This window comes from Hippocampus zosterae, chromosome 6 (genome assembly GCF_025434085.1).
Source record: "Hippocampus zosterae strain Florida chromosome 6, ASM2543408v3, whole genome shotgun sequence".
Lineage (NCBI taxonomy): Eukaryota > Metazoa > Chordata > Actinopteri > Syngnathiformes > Syngnathidae > Hippocampus > Hippocampus zosterae.
In genome coordinates, this window is record NC_067456.1 from 1,702,056 (window position 1) to 1,717,716 (window position 15,661).

A 15,661-nucleotide genomic window follows, 5' to 3' on the forward strand; every position below is an offset into this window, starting at 1 on the left:
CCGCTACCTTCCTTCCTTCCTTCCTTCCTTCCTTCCTTCCGTTTCAATTTGAGTTTCCTCCCTGGCCCTCACAACATCCTCACCCCTTCTTCCTTCCTTCCTTCCTTCCGTTTCAATTTGAGTTTCCTCCCTCGCCCTCACAACATCCTCACCGCTCCCTTCCTTCCTTCCTTCCGTTTCAATTTGAGCTTCCTCCCTGGCCCTCACAACATCCTCACCCCTTCTTCCTTCCTTCCTTCCTTCCTTCCTTCCTTCCTTCCGTTTCAATTTGAGCTTCCTCCCTGGCCCTCACAACATCCTCACCCCTTCCTTCCTTCCTTCCTTCTGTCCTTCCTTCCTTCCGTTTGAATTTGAGCTTCCTCCCTGGCCCTCACAACATCCTCACCGCTACCTTCCTTCCTTCCTTCCTTCCTTCCTTCCGTTTCAATTTGAGTTTCCTCCCTGGCCCTCACAACATCCTCACCGCTCCCTTCCTTCCTTCCTTCCGTTTCAATTTGAGCTTCCTCCCTGGCCCTCACAACATCCTCACCCCTTCTTCCTTCCTTCCTTCCTTCCTTCCTTCCTTCCTTCCGTTTCAATTTGAGCTTCCTCCCTGGCCGTCACAACATCCTCACCCCTTCCTTCCTTCCTTCCTTCTGTCCTTCCTTCCTTCCGTTTGAATTTGAGCTTCCTCCCTGGCCCTCACAACATCCTCACCGCTACCTTCCTTCCTTCCTTCCTTCCTTCCTTCCTTCCGTTTCAATTTGAGTTTCCTCCCTGGCCCTCACAACATCCTCACCGCTCCCTTCCTTCCTTCCTTCCGTTTCAATTTGAGCTTCCTCCCTGGCCCTCACAACATCCTCACCCCTTCCTTCCTTCCTTCTGTCCTTCCTTCCTTCCGTTTCAATTTGAGTTTCCTCCCTGGCCCTCACAACATCCTCACCGCTCCCTTCCTTCCTTCCTTCCTTCCTTCCTTTCACCCCGCCCTCGTTTCCTTTCCTCATCCTTCCTCCCTTTTCCTCCTTCCTTCCATGCCACCCTTCCCCGCTTCCTTTGAGAGGCGGTCGTTTCCTCCCCGGGCTTTCTTCCTTCCATCCTCCATCACGAGCATCCTTCCTCCCTTCAGCATCCTTGTTACACACACACACACACACACACACTTGACAACGGACTTCTGGACGACCCGCTAAAGTCGGCGTTGTTTATTTATAGCCGGCGCGCTAAGCGGCGCGCTTAGCGCTTGAACTTGCGTCTCAGGTGAAGCCGCCAGCGTTTCGGCTAACGAGCTCCCTCCCCTATTTGCATAACGAGCTCCCCTATTTGCGCATCTAATTAGGAGGCCGCCGCCACCGCCGCCCTCGGGCTTTCCTAATTGGTTAAGGAGGACGTGCGCGCGGTTAGCGGGATGCTAATCACTTTTCGGCTTCCTTGACAAACGAGCGCGAAGGAAAACACACACACACACACACACACGCACACACACACTCCCCATTCCGCTTCCGCATTTCTGTTGTGCAAAGTCATCGCTGTCGTTAAGAACTGGCGACGCATTTCTGGGTAGCCCGTTATCATTTAGAAATGCCAAAGAGTGTGGATTGCGCCAGGCGGTTGTTAGCAACAACTAGGCTGTCATTTCTAATGTTCAAGGCGGTTGTTAGGAGCAGGCGAAGAATTTCTATCGTTGGCGCTCGTCATCGCGAAATACATCTTCCCCGTCATTCGCGTTGACCGAACTCGATCACACGTGGATGCGGCGTTGGAGTCTCTTTGCAAACTGGAAAAAGAACGACGGAGAAGTTGGCCCGAACCTGGAATCAAATTGAATGATAAGCCGCCGCTTAGCTAGCGCCTTTAGCGAGCGGCAGCATTTTGGACCCGCTGGAGACGCTTGATGGAGGATTGCCCGATTCCAAAGTGCGTTACGGGAATCCAGGCGGCATGAATTCCGTGTTTCGAAAGTGCTCTTGAGAAAGGAGAGGCTGGACGTTCGCCGACAGATCATCGTTATGGTGCCAAATGGCGATTACTTGCAACCGGGTGGCGATTTCTATTGCGCAAGATGGCGGTTAACAACTGCAACGGCATTTTTTGTGGCGCTCAATAACGGCCGGGAAAAAAATATCCGTTGTAGAAAAACGGTTGTTTTCATCAATGAGAACTTTGATTGAAGGCGCACAGTTTGGACCGTGTGGTTGTTGGTCACCAAGCATTTGGATTGCGTGACGCAGGCGGCTGGCTCGGATTAAAAATCGGCTTGTCGTTTTGCGCAAAAAAAACGACCGTCCTTCAAAACGACGTTTGTCGTTTTGCGCAAAACGACGGCCCTCCTTCAAAACGACGTCTGCGTTTCCACTGGTGGCCGAACGCAACACGACAACCAGCCCCAACGTGCCAGACTTTGTGGGTAAATTCAAGCGGTCCTCCTTCACAATTGTGCGTGTGCCTCGTCGTCCGGAAGGCCGCCATGCGTACGAGTTTAAACGCGCGGGCTGCCGCTCTCATTGCTTTCGTTTTTCCACATCCTCCTCGCTTCTTATTCAAAACCTCCTCCTCAATCTTCTTTTTAAAAATTTTTTTCTTCCCGTTTTTGGCTCGTCTCCTCCGCCGCCCCGATTCTCATTTCACAGCACAACATCATCTCCCTTCATCCCATTTTTTTTTCTTTCCGCTCGCTCTCGTCGGCCTCGTCTGGCCTTTTAATGTCCCCCCGCATGCTCTTCTTCTACTTCCTCTTCGGGAATGTCGCGGATGCCGTCGAGTGTTGTCCTGTGGTCCCTGGCAACAGCACCCCCCCCACCACCACCCCCCCACCACACACACACACTTCAATACAAGGAGCTGAATGACATCACACGGCGCGGCCACTTCCCAAATGGGATTAGCTTGTGCTTCGCTTGCGCATTTCCCCCCCCCCCCCCCCCCACATTTTGCAGACTTGTTGACGGGGGTGGGGGGGGGCGGGGGGGGGGTCACAGTGGCTTGCTTGTTCAGGTCAAGCCGTTTGTCTGATACTTGTGGATTTGACCTCAGTTGTTGTTATTTTGTGGTCTTCTGCGAATGTTCGGAATTATTTTCAAATGTTTTAAACGCCCACTTTGATTTTTTTTATTTGAATATTTTAGTCGTCTTTCATATTTTATCAACTTCACTTTGTGAAATTTTGCCGGCTTATTTTGTAATGTTTTTTTTCTTCACGTGGTCAATATTTTGCGCTTTTGTTTTTTTTTTTGTCCATTGCTTTTATTTTTTGCTTTAATCACATTCCGCCTGCGTTGCTTCTTTTTATTCTAGTGGAAGGTGTTTGATGTGCTTTTTATTTGGAATATTTTTTTTAATTTTTTTTTTAGGGGTTGGATGCCACCGTGCCACCCTCAAAGTGGGAAGACACCATCTGTGACACTCTTGCACCTTTTGCATACTTTTGATGTTAACTTTGTGGAGGAAAAAGGTCATTCGTCCTCATCTTGCACCTTTTGCCATGGCGTCTTTTATCTTTGTATTTTTCTCGTCAAACAAACAAAAAAAAAAAAAGGCCTTCATCCCGCTTCTTCTCATCCATCCATTTTGTGAGGGTCTCCCGCCCTGTCGCAGGCGCCGTCCGCCTCCTCGCCCCTCTGGCGGCGGCATTCCTGTGAGTGAGTGTGCGCCGCAGCCAAATGATTTTCTATTAGAGCCTGCGCCCCGTTAACAGCGCTCCATTTGATCGCGCTAATCCAATTGAAAACCTCCGTCTCGCCGGACAAACGCCTCGCAACCATGCAAGCGTTTTTTTTTTTTTAACATGCACACATTTGTTCCTACAGAAAGTCATGAAAACGGAAATAAGCGCAGCTATTGGTTGGATGGAATCAACGTCCTGCAGAAGCAACTTGCTGCCACATCGATATGCCAATGGGGGGAGGAACGCCAGAGTTTGGGGCCGCTGGACTCTCACGCTGAAATTCACGAGTCAAGTTTGGGGCCTGAATGCAGCAGCCAATCGGATCGCGGTGGGGCGGGGTCTCATCACACCCCAACTCCTCTTTCAGCACATTGGTACGGCACTAATACAGGTGTGCAATAAAGCGCCGCGATTTGCGGGTGGGGGGGGGGGCATGCTGAGTGAAAAGCCACATATATTTGATTGATATATTGACATTTGTGGGGGGGTGGGGGGTGAGTAAATAAAGGCAATATTAAAATCACTCAAAATTCTGGAAAAAAAAATGGCTGATAAACATTCCATATGTGTCTCCTGAGAAAAAAGGGAGGCAAATGGAATAAATAATACCCCCCACCCCCCTAAAATAAAAAGAACATTGGACAAAAAAATTAATCAAAAATATGCAATGCCAATAAGCTGGAATGGAGAGGTCAATTGCTGGGTACATGTGTTGCTGCACCGTTTGTGTTCTATACGCTGGATAAACACCACCGGCATTAAATCTAAGAGGAAGTCATTCAAAGTTGACATTTGAGTCACTCATAATCATTCACACACGGCACTTGTTGTTGGCGTCTGACCGAAAAATGAAGAAATAAATAAGAATCATTCAAATTCAGAAAGAGATTGAGCGTTTAATCAACAAAAAGCCGTTACCTGCCTTAAACCCGCGCACGCGCTCAAGATTCGCACATGCTGATAAATGAGCGATTAAAATCAAACGCGAATCCTTTCCGAGTCCCGTCTTGAGTCATCGCGTCCCGATAATGATCGACCGTGCATGCGCCCGCACGCACACGCGCACAGTCGGCCAAGTGAAGCTAACGTTAAGGGAAATGTGTTGCTGATGAACACACAGCCTGAAAGCTCACAGGCACCGAATCTGGTTCGGAACCGGATTCAACCCGGATTGACATGACGTGTAGCATCGTGATTGCGGTCAAGAGCAAAAATCTGTTTCCGCTTTGATTCGACTCGGTTTGACGCCGACTGCATGCGGCGTTTACGCTCAACAGCAAATCCGATTTTGAACCTTGTTCAACTTGATTCGTCGTGTTTACACTGCAACCAAAGTTTCGTCCCACATTCCAAAAACATGCCTGGCAGGCTAATTGAACCCGCTAAATTGTCCTTCGGTGTGAATGGTTGTTCCTCCAAGTGTGCCGTGCGATTGGCTGGCAACTGGTTCAAGGTATGCCCCCCCCCCCTCAACATCCCCACTGCCCAATGACGGCTGGCATAGGCTCCAGCACGCCTGTGAACCTCATGAAGATGAAGTGGATTGGAAATGACAAATTAGCCAATCCAAACAAGCACCAAAGCCAAACCAGACCTCAGATGTTCTTTTTTTGGGGGGGGGCGCAATTTTTTTTTTTTTTTTTTTCATGCAACTCAGCCCCAGCTGTTCTGTTCAACAACCCCCCCACCACCACCACCACCACCACCCCACCCAATCTAATCGCTGTACTTTTTTTTTCCGGTCTCGAGCCAGTGCACATCAGCACGTCCCGTTAAGTCTCCACCGGACCATGAACCGGGTTTCACGAACACGCTGGCGCAAACACAACAGAGGTGGCGAAAGATGTCATACACTGCATTTAAGTCTGAGTACAGCTTAAAAAAAAAAATTAAGTATCTGGCAAAAAAATGACAAAACTGAGTCAATCATTTTCCTTCAAGAAAAGTAAAATAAGTGAAATCCATCCCCACGATGGCACGTGTTGCATTTGAGGGCTTCGTTTCAATGCGATCACTCGCCGGCGTCTCGAGGAAAAATTAAAAAAAAAAAGTAAAACCAAAATAAAGCGTCCAACTGCCGTAAATAATCGCGATCAACTTTTTCTTCCTACCTTCCCACAGCACGAGCAGCAGCAGCGTCCTCCAGAAGCGCGCGCGTCCCCGGGGCGCTCCCGTTCCTCTCGCCCCCGGAGCCTCCATCCTTCCTCGGGCTGGGGATGCCGGCTGAGGCTCCTCGATCCCGGGTGAGGTGGTGATGATGGCAGCGCGTCTCCTCGGTGGCCGACTTACGGCGAGCTGCGGGGAGCCGTCGGCGACCTCATGGCGGACTCGAGTCCCAAAAAGTGCTTTGACGCTCCGAATTCGGGGAAACGACAAAGGCGAACGACGCGCGGAGCTCCTTCCTGGCGCTTTTACAATCCAGAGTTGAGACACCTGCCGGCAAGTTGACAAGACCAAAAAACAACAATGAAAATCACAAGTCCGATCTTCAACTCGCGCAAAAAGTGAGTCGCGTTATTGGAATACATCCGAAAGGGTTTACGGTGACGATGACGAAGAAGAAGATGGTGCGCTCCTCCTCGCCACCCAACTAAACACTGTGCTGCTTCCAGCACGGGGCTCCGACTATAACTCTGTGCGTGCGCGTGCGTGCGTGCTCGTGTGCGCGCGCGTCCATCAAGTCGAGCGTGGCTCGGACGCGGGATGGAAGGAGGAGGAAGAGGAGGGTCCATGTGGTGATGAAGGGGGGGGGGGGGGGGGGGGGGGATTTGGCAGTTTGACTGACATTTCAGACAGGGGGGGCGCGAGTGTCATCCCCCCCCCCACACACACACATTGTTCATTTAGCCTGAAGAGAGAGAAACCCGCCTCATTGTTTTCTTCCTTACTCAGCATGACTTTATTGTCAGCGTAAGTTTATTTCATTTTAATAGTTTGAAGAAACATCAGGCGGGTTTTTTTTTGTTTTGATTTGAATGCTTTTCATTTTTCATTTTTACATCTGCCCCCAAGGGACTGCCGATGAAATTCAGCTCCATTGAGCTCGCTCGGTCGCATTTACATTGTATAATGTTGATTAATTGTCCTTTTTAAAACAATTAAAGGAAGTGAAATGCATTTTACACATTTTTTACAGGTAGTTAATCTTTGAAAAAAAAACATTTCATTTATCTTATAACAAATGTATATTTTTAAAACTGGGTTTTTATTTAATTAACTCTTGAAAATACTTTAATACTACGATCTTTGCTATTCTGCTCATAATTTTACTTTAAAAACTAATCACTTTTCCATTGGTACAGGCATTTAATTGTATTTTTATTTTGACTGTTATTTTAACGATACTTTATTTGAATAATTTTTTGATTGGTATTTTGGCATGTACAGGACTAACTTTTTCAAGTATTTGCATTCTTTGATTACACATCTACTTATGAACAAATGTCAATCATCATTGTTCATATTTTACCAAGATGTATTTCGTCGTCATATCTTTGAATGATCCATTGCAATCTTCTTTTTTAAATCCATTTTAAAAGTCAAAACATATAGTGTCCATTAACGATCAAGATCGAGTCTTCGAGTCTCCGGGACCGCGTGCGCGTGCGCGAGCGGCGCGCGTGCCTTCTCTGTATTATTCATCGGCTGACACGCGCGACACCTGTTCTCCGTGTAATCGATCGGCTCTACAGGCGAGCGTGCACCACGTGACCGCGCCTCGGTGAACCACTTTGTAATAAAACGCATCCACTTTCGATTGACTCTCACAAGCGCGCGCGTGCGTGTGTGTGTGCGCTTGTGTGTGTGTGAGAGACTCTGGGGAATCTTTTAGGGAGGAGCAAGCGCACCCTCTGGTGGCCATCAGCTATGCATGCATCCTTCGTCTTGTCTTTAATTTGTCACAAGGAATATTTTTGTTGTTTTTTTATAAATAACCCGGCTAGTGAAGGATTGCCGTGCTGGATTTGGATTTTTTTTTTTTAGGTGGCGCGACCAGTCATTTTGGTGTGAATGTCCTCTCCTTGCCAGTGTTCTCACTTAGCGGGCTAACGTTGCTTAAGCTAGTCGAACTTTTTTTTTTTTTTACAGATTTCAGACGATAGCTCCACGCCACCTTTATGTTACTTTGTTAACTCATCTTAAAAAGTATGTTTTCATGAGTTTATGTGTTGAAAGCATGTGGGAGGAGGAAAAGCATCTGTAAAAAATGTTTTTATCATCTTTCAGCACCTGGACAGGACCAAAATCTCCCTAAAATGGCCATTTCAAACCAAATCACTCGGTTGTTTTTTCAGGCATGTCTTCTTGAGACTTTGTGTGTCTTCTCATGATTTTCACATCAACACGATTTTCTGATTGATATAAAAATGATTTAGTAGATATAAACACATAACGGGGTAGGACTAGATACGTTTTTTTACTTCATCCTACTCCCTTGAACATAATAACTGTGTTGAATGAAGACTGATTTCTTTCTTTTGCTTTTTATCTACCTTATTTTCTGTCAAATTATTACTGTATATGTTTTATGTTCAATAAACAAACAAACCAACCAAATTCCGTGATTCTAAGTGAGCTTCGAGGGCAAAGTTTGAAAGGAAGAAAAAATAAAGAAAAATCAAGGGACAAGTTTATCTTTGTAGAACCCCAGTAAAAGTGTTGTAAACATGGCAAATCAAACCAACATGGCGGACATGATGTGTATTTTTAGCTGTGACTTTTTTTGCGGGTCTGCTCATAATAGACGCATAGAATTTCAAGCAGCCAAGTGTAACCTTTCGTCAGGTTCTGACAACGTGGAATCAGCCGTTGCACCGTTTTCCACAGGATGCTGTAAATTTCCCTCCAGATCGCAAGTGAGTTAGCAAATTCTGTCCCGTTCCTTGCTACGATACGCCGTTCTTTTCTTTGTTTTGGCTTTTGGGCTCCGGGACCCGTCTCTCCTTTTGATCCGTTACCACGGCAACCTGAACCTTTCCAAACGACCCAGGAGGACCGAGATGGAGCATCTGCCGTTCAAATAAAACCTTGGACCTCGGCGTAGGTTTCATTTCAATTTGTGCCTCCGACGGTCGGCCTTATATCGCCGCGCCTGATTGCGCCGTAAAAAGGAGAACAGCCGTTTCGAATGGGCCAGACGCAGAGTTTGGATTTTTAGATGACTTGAAAAGTGCGCCGTCATCTCTTATCACAAATCTATGCCGGGTTATGACCGGCGACAGTGATGGATGGCTTCTTTTGGCGACGCGTAATGAATGAGCATTCCGGGACGCGGGCTTCCTCCGATAGCCACGAATGAAACAACGCAAAGCGTTATCAAGTTCTCAGACTGCTCACTGGGCTTGACATTTTTATTTTTATCATGCCCTTCATTTTTTTTTGCAGATTAATCCGAATATACTTGTCAAACTAACTTCAAATATTGGATTTTTTAAAAAAATTATTGTAATTAACTCATTCACTCCCAAAGACGTTTTTAGACGTCTTTTCAGACTTGGTCTAGAATTGGCTGGTACTGAATGACAAACAGTATTTTTTTTTTCTCGCCAAAGTGAAACTTTGTACGCGCTTCGCCTCGCGGCAGCTAATTAGGCTACGGGTTGTGCTACGTCACGCATAGCGTCCTGCACACTCGGCGGGATTTGTGACCATATTTAGAGAGATACAAATCTGCGGATACGCCCACCCATACAATTCGGCTCGTCACCTGTACCGCAAACAAAAATAAACGTGAAGCTAGCTTCACGTTTAGCGAGGTTAGCTTACCTGGTATGTATTTTATTTATACAACTGTTGAACTGTGGTGGTAGTTGGAGGACCTCCAAAAAGCAGGGAGGGGGTAGAGTTGGCTGACCGAGATGTATTTAGCAGAAAATACAAATAGGAGTGCACTGGAGAAAACAAAGTAACAAAACCTATGAGAGAAAACAAAAAAACGTGACCGGAGCACACCGACACTCAGAGCTCACAATGACAAACAGCACTCAGGGAACTAAATGCGAGCAGAGTGACGAGGCAACGAGGAACACCTGGACGAGACGCGATGTGGGTGGCTTGAGGGAGCTGATTGGTTCACCGCGAGGGACACTGATGAGAGAACAGGTGGAGACAAAAAAAAGGGCACACGAGGGAGCAAAACCAAACGTCAACAAAAACAGAACGGAATGAATGAACGAACTTAATTCATTCATTCATTCATTCATTCATCTTCCGAGCCGCTTGATCCTCACTAGGGTCGCGGAGGGTGCTGGAGCCTATCCCAGCTGTCTTCGGGCAGTAGGCGGGGCACACCCTGAATCGGTTGCCAGCCAATCGCAGGGCACACAGAGACGAACAACCATTCGCACTCACACTCACACCTAGCGACAATTTAGAGTGTTCAATCAGCCTGCCATGCAAGTTTTTGGAATGTGGGAGGAAACCGGAGCACCCGGAGAAAACCCACGCAGGCCCGGGGAGAACATGCAAACTCCACACAGGGAGGCCGGAGCTGGAATCGAACCCGGTACCTCTGCACTGTGAAGCCGACGTGCTAACCACTGGACTACCGGGCAACCCACTAATGTAAGCACTTCGGGATAATTGAGCTCCCATCGACTCTTAATTGTGAGATCGCCCTCTGCAGGTTGAGAGTGCATCTGACTGAATTTTGTTGACATCTGACTGAATCTTGGAGATGTAAATTAAGATCCTCCACGCGGTCGACCATCTGCGGGTGTGGAGGACATCTAATCTTCGGAGGGTCTTGTGAATGTTTGGTATCACACACACACACACACACACACACACACACACACACACACAGAGTCGCGACATTGGCCATAAGTCTTGCCCCCCGACTGATGCAGATTTCCATATTGGTTCCGTCAGGGGACATTTTGTTTACAAGATCGTCTGGATGAAATAACAGTCACGCTGGCTATCAATTACAAGAGCCATTTCGCATGGCTGGTGCTGCAGGGGGGGTTCATGGGAGGGCGAAGGATGGGGGAGGACGGCAGATTGGTTGGAGAAAAAGAAAGGGGGAAAAATATGTGTGTGTGTGTGTGTGTATGTCTATATTTTATATAGATATTTTTCCCCTCTCCAAGAAAATGGCCATTTCCATCCAAAATGGCTGACTTTCAGTGTGTTTTCCAGCTTAGCTTTGTTCTATTAGGCCTCTTTTATTGTTTTTGTTCCTGATTGTAAAGTGTCCTTGGGTGTCTTGAAAGGCACTTATAAATCAAATGTATTATTATTATTATTATTATTATTAAGAATTCAATAGGTTACTTCTGGTAGTTAGCATTAGCATAGCAAGAGCTAACAATAAAAGAACATTTCAATTAGCTTCTTGAGAGCCGATAGAAGATGTCGACCACATTGAAGCGTTACAAGTGCAATTGGATTCAGGGGCGGATGTTTCCAAATTTTTCCAGGAAGAGTTAGTTTGTGGAGGGACACCCTTGAACCAAAATGGCTGACTTGCTGTGTTTTCAGCCATGGTTTTTCTTGAGAGTATTTTTGTCAGTCTGACTAGCACGCCTATATAGGAGCTTCAGCCGATGAATTTTCAAATACATGATACACATTTATACGTGATACACATTTACCAGGTTTCACTTTGCAAAGTGCAACCGGTTTCGGGGGCTGAATTTTCAGAAGATTGTAATGAGACTGTTTGGAAAAGCCCTCACGGCACTCTTATATTGCGTCTCAAATGATTCAATTACAGTCAGCAAACCAATTACAGGCTGATGATGATGATGATGATGATGATTTCCAAAACAGGCCATCTTGCCATGGAGACCATGCTGTGGTTGGGATTCTAAATTGGAGCATTATTTTTATCCTGTGAGCAGGTTCCTATTGCAACACTGATCACCACGGCAACGTAGCCAGCGTCAAGAGTGCTCGTCACCTGAAATTCCTCACTCAACTCAATCCTTGCCGTTCAGAAAGTGCACTTTTTTTTCTCTTTTTTTTTGGTTTTGACAACAATTTTGACTGCAATTTTGACTGCGTATTTATAAAGCACATCCTGTTTGACATTTTGATGAAACATCCATCAATTTTATTTTATTTATTTATTTTTGTTGTATTTTTTTCTCATCTTATTTGATGTTGTTTTTAACATATTGTACTCGTGATTTTAACCGCTTGTTGTAAGGTGTCCTTGAGTTTCTAGAAAGGCGCCCACAAATAAAATGTATTATTATTATTATTATTATAAATGAAACCCTCCATAGAAAGATAACGAGAAAAAAAAAGTAAAAATATATATTTTTTAAAAAGACAATTATCAAAAGTAAAAAAAGCATCGTATTAAAAAAATTAAAGATGAAAAATACTAATGAATTACTTGCACTAATTAATAAACGAAAGCCTAAGACCAAAAAAAAAAAATCTGGGCCCAAATTTTAAAAGAAATTTAACTTGACTAAAAAAAAAATTAAAAAAAAAAAGAAAACCTTTAGACAGTATTCTGCGGCGGCAGTTCGGGTCTGGTGGGTACTTTGCGCGTTCGCACAGGTGGAGGCTCGGCTTAAGCCGTCCCGTGAGCTTTTTTTTTCCGGGGAATGTCAAGCGTTGCCGACAGGCTGCGACGCTGTGAAAAGGTGAATCTGCGGGGATTGCCGCGCCGCGTGCACAAGCACGGAGGAGAAGGCAAAAACCAGATGAGGAGAACAGCAAAGTGTTCCAGCTTTGGCACGGTGGTGGGTGGGATGGTGGGGGGGTATGCGGGCATTGGGGTATTCTGCTACATTACAGTACAAACAATCAGATTACAAATCTATCTTCGGAGGGCCAGAGCGCTAACCCTCAATGACGTCAGCGTTTTTCCACCCTGTGGTCAGTCGCTTGGAGCAAAAGCGCTCAAGTCGCAAGGCGCATCTGCTACAAATGAGCATAATTTCATCAATTTTTGGCTTTGGGTAAATTGGATTTGATTTCTCGCTGTGTTTGTTTTTGTGTTTGTCTTATTAGATAAATATGGATTGATCCACGCGCAAGCATTTCAATTATTTTCTTAAGCGGTGAGGCCAATTTAAAGGTGTCAGAATCCATTTCATGACTTTATCATTACCGCGCCAGCGGAGTAATATTTTCGTTTTTGATTGGCTGAGAAATCAGAGTCGGTCATGACAAAGTCCTGTTGCCACCACGACAGAAAAGATGCATGCGGGTGAATGGAATAAATTTAGTTCTGACAGATGAAGTCCAGTTGTTGTGAGAGGCCAACATCAGGACGGATGACATACATCAATAAAGTCAACATTTTTTACACTTTTAAGGAGTGAATAAAGTAAAATGGCAGATTCTGGTCGCATGGTGTATTCCGACCAGGAAAAAAAATAACGGTGGCTGCTCCCCCTACTGGTTGACAAGCGTACTTGCGCTACTTTGGCAAAGCATCAGCGAGTCCATTTCATCTCCTGAATTCTCACGCGGCAGATTTATTTGAATTAGGCGTGTTGCTTCCGATAGCTTCTTCAAATCGACAAACAAATGCAAATAAACATAATAGACTTTGTGATGACATTAAATAAACACTTTATACACCGGGGCGCCGTTTTCTCGACGACACGTCCCCGTCTCTAAAAGTAAAACTAATCACCAAAGAGTGTTAGTCAATCTGTCTTTATTAGCAAACACGCAAGCAGACAAAGTGTCCTGGGCGGGATAACGATTCAAACAAACATCCAATTTGCCGGGCGGATTACCCGCGAGGCCTCGCTGAGAGGAGGTGGGAGGTGACTCATCAGCGAGATGCTAATAAAAAAATTCCACACACACACACACGGCCGTAAATATTAATTCTCTACAGAAGCCCGTTGCGACTGGCAACTTAATTACACTAATTTCACTGTGATTGTGCCCCACAGGAGTGCAAAAACCACGTGTGTACGCACTGAAGCGAGCACACACCTAAGTGCTCTTTGGCCCGAATGCTGAATTAAGGATATTGCCATCGCAGATCAACCCCTAACACCCCCACCGACCCCCCCCCCCCCCCCCACCGCGAGGACCAAAGGCGCCAATTAGTCGTCGCAGCTAATCATCGAGTCACTGTCGCAGATGTCATCTTTCCGTTTGCAATTTTGAGCGCCTTCGTTTCAGTTCGAACCCAAAACAGACACAACATGAGGCGTTGAGGATGCGGGAGCAATTCTTCAAAAAAAATAAAAATAAAAAAAATAAAGACTTGTAGCCGTCGCTTGCAAATTCCAGTTGAAGGGTAACTGTCAGAAAAAAAAAAGAAATAGACGTGTATACAAAAGCACCACATCATTGTGCCTTCATGCCTGCTAGCATAATGCTAACTCAGAATGGGAAATGCCATAGAGAGGCTAAAGTTTTGCTCCGGTGGTGTGGTCATGTCATTTAAGAAACAGAGATTTCAACACAAACGGAGAAAAAAAGCAGGAGACAAAAAGCCTTTAAAGGTAGTGAATCCATCAATCTAATAAACAAAACGTATATTTTGAAAATAAAAGAAATTTAAAAAAGAATCACCAAAAATATTTTATAAAGAGTAAAAAAAAAAAACAAGGAAATATTTTTGGGGTAAAATTTGAGAAAATATAAAATAATACGAATACCAAAACATTTCAGAATTACAAATTAAATAAAACAAACATTCACGCAATAAAAATATTTTTCAAATGACTAAAACATTTCAAAATTACAAATTAAATAAAACAAACATTCACGCAATAAAAATATTTTTAAAATGACAAAAACATTAAAAAATATATACATACAAATGAAAATAAATGTGATAAATCTGGTTTGTAATTACAAAAAAATCTGTCAGAAAAAAATCTAAAAACTAATTATGAAAATATGAAACAGTAATAAAAAGTGAGGTGTGCGTGTTTAAAAAAAAAGGTAAAAATGGCGGTGGGTGTGCTTGTCAACAGAAGCAGACGGGCAGATGGAGACAGCGAGCGAGCGAACGGCAAATAGCGTCGCGTCGGCGTCGGGGATGATGGCGCCGAAGTGAGCGGGACAGCGCTTGTTTGGACAGATGGCTGCTGTGTGCTAATTACAGACTGAGTGCTTGACACTGTGAACACAATCAAAGTGGAAACTAACGTTCACAAACGCACACACGCACGCAAACAGAGTGCACTTGCGCGCAAACAACGTTAGAGGACAACAAAGTCACACAGGCCGTTTGCGTGCACGTTCTCTTCCATTATGGAGGCTAACGAGCGTTGTGTTGCTATTAAATCCTACTTTGAGGATTTATTGACATTCGCGTTAACGTCCGTTGCGTTCGCACGGCGTCGACAAGTTGGAGTCCGTTGCGCAATCTACACGACGCCGAACGCTCAAGTGTACTTCATGGGCAATAAATAAATAAATAAATGCTAGCCTACTAGCATAAAAAACTAGCATAAAAAAATCGACAACAATACTTGACAGTGTCCACGCAGACAAAGAAAATAATTTAGCGAGCATATTAAGTTTAAAAAAAAAAATGATACCGCAATTATCCGAGATGCAACAACTGCAAAGTGGAGGGAAATGTGTAACTACTCCTGTGCAGTTTTGATTCATTTTAAAAATATTTCATCGATTTTTATTATTTCAATTACCATTTTATTTTACTATTTACATTGTCTACAATAACCTCAATTCGATTTTTTACATTTTTATATCATTCTGTTTTGCTTTTTTATATTTTTATACATTTGACCCGTCTTTACAGTTGTAGATTTTGTAATAATATATTTTATATTATAATTACATTCCATAACTATACAAAATAGTGTTGATGATTTTTTTTAATTATTAACACACATTTATTATATTCCCATTTTGATTTATTTTGATTGATTTTTTACTTATCCCCTTTTTTAAAGGAATTATTTGACATATTAGCAGAGTGCTAGGGTGCCAAAAGTGAGTAGGCTATGTCATGCTAACTATGCTGCTAACACAGCTCGCACCAGAAGTTGGGGAAAAACTTTGCAGCTAAAACTTGCCATTTCTAAATAAGAGGGCTCTTTTTTGTATTGCTTTTTGGGG

At 44.6% G+C, this 15,661-nt stretch overlaps 1 protein-coding gene across 1 annotated transcript in view; it reads right to left on the reverse strand.

Moving 5' to 3' along the window:
* si:dkey-215k6.1 (transmembrane protein 132B) overlaps nucleotides 1-5,858 on the reverse strand; it is a 102,774-nt gene extending 96,916 nt beyond the window's left edge. Inside the window, exon 1 of the mRNA XM_052068896.1 lies at nucleotides 5,752-5,858. Within this exon, the coding sequence (XP_051924856.1) occupies nucleotides 5,752-5,839 (88 nt within the window). The 5' untranslated portion in view covers nucleotides 5,840-5,858. The remainder of the gene's footprint in view (nucleotides 1-5,751) is intronic.
* Between the last annotated feature and the right edge of the window lie 9,803 nt (nucleotides 5,859-15,661).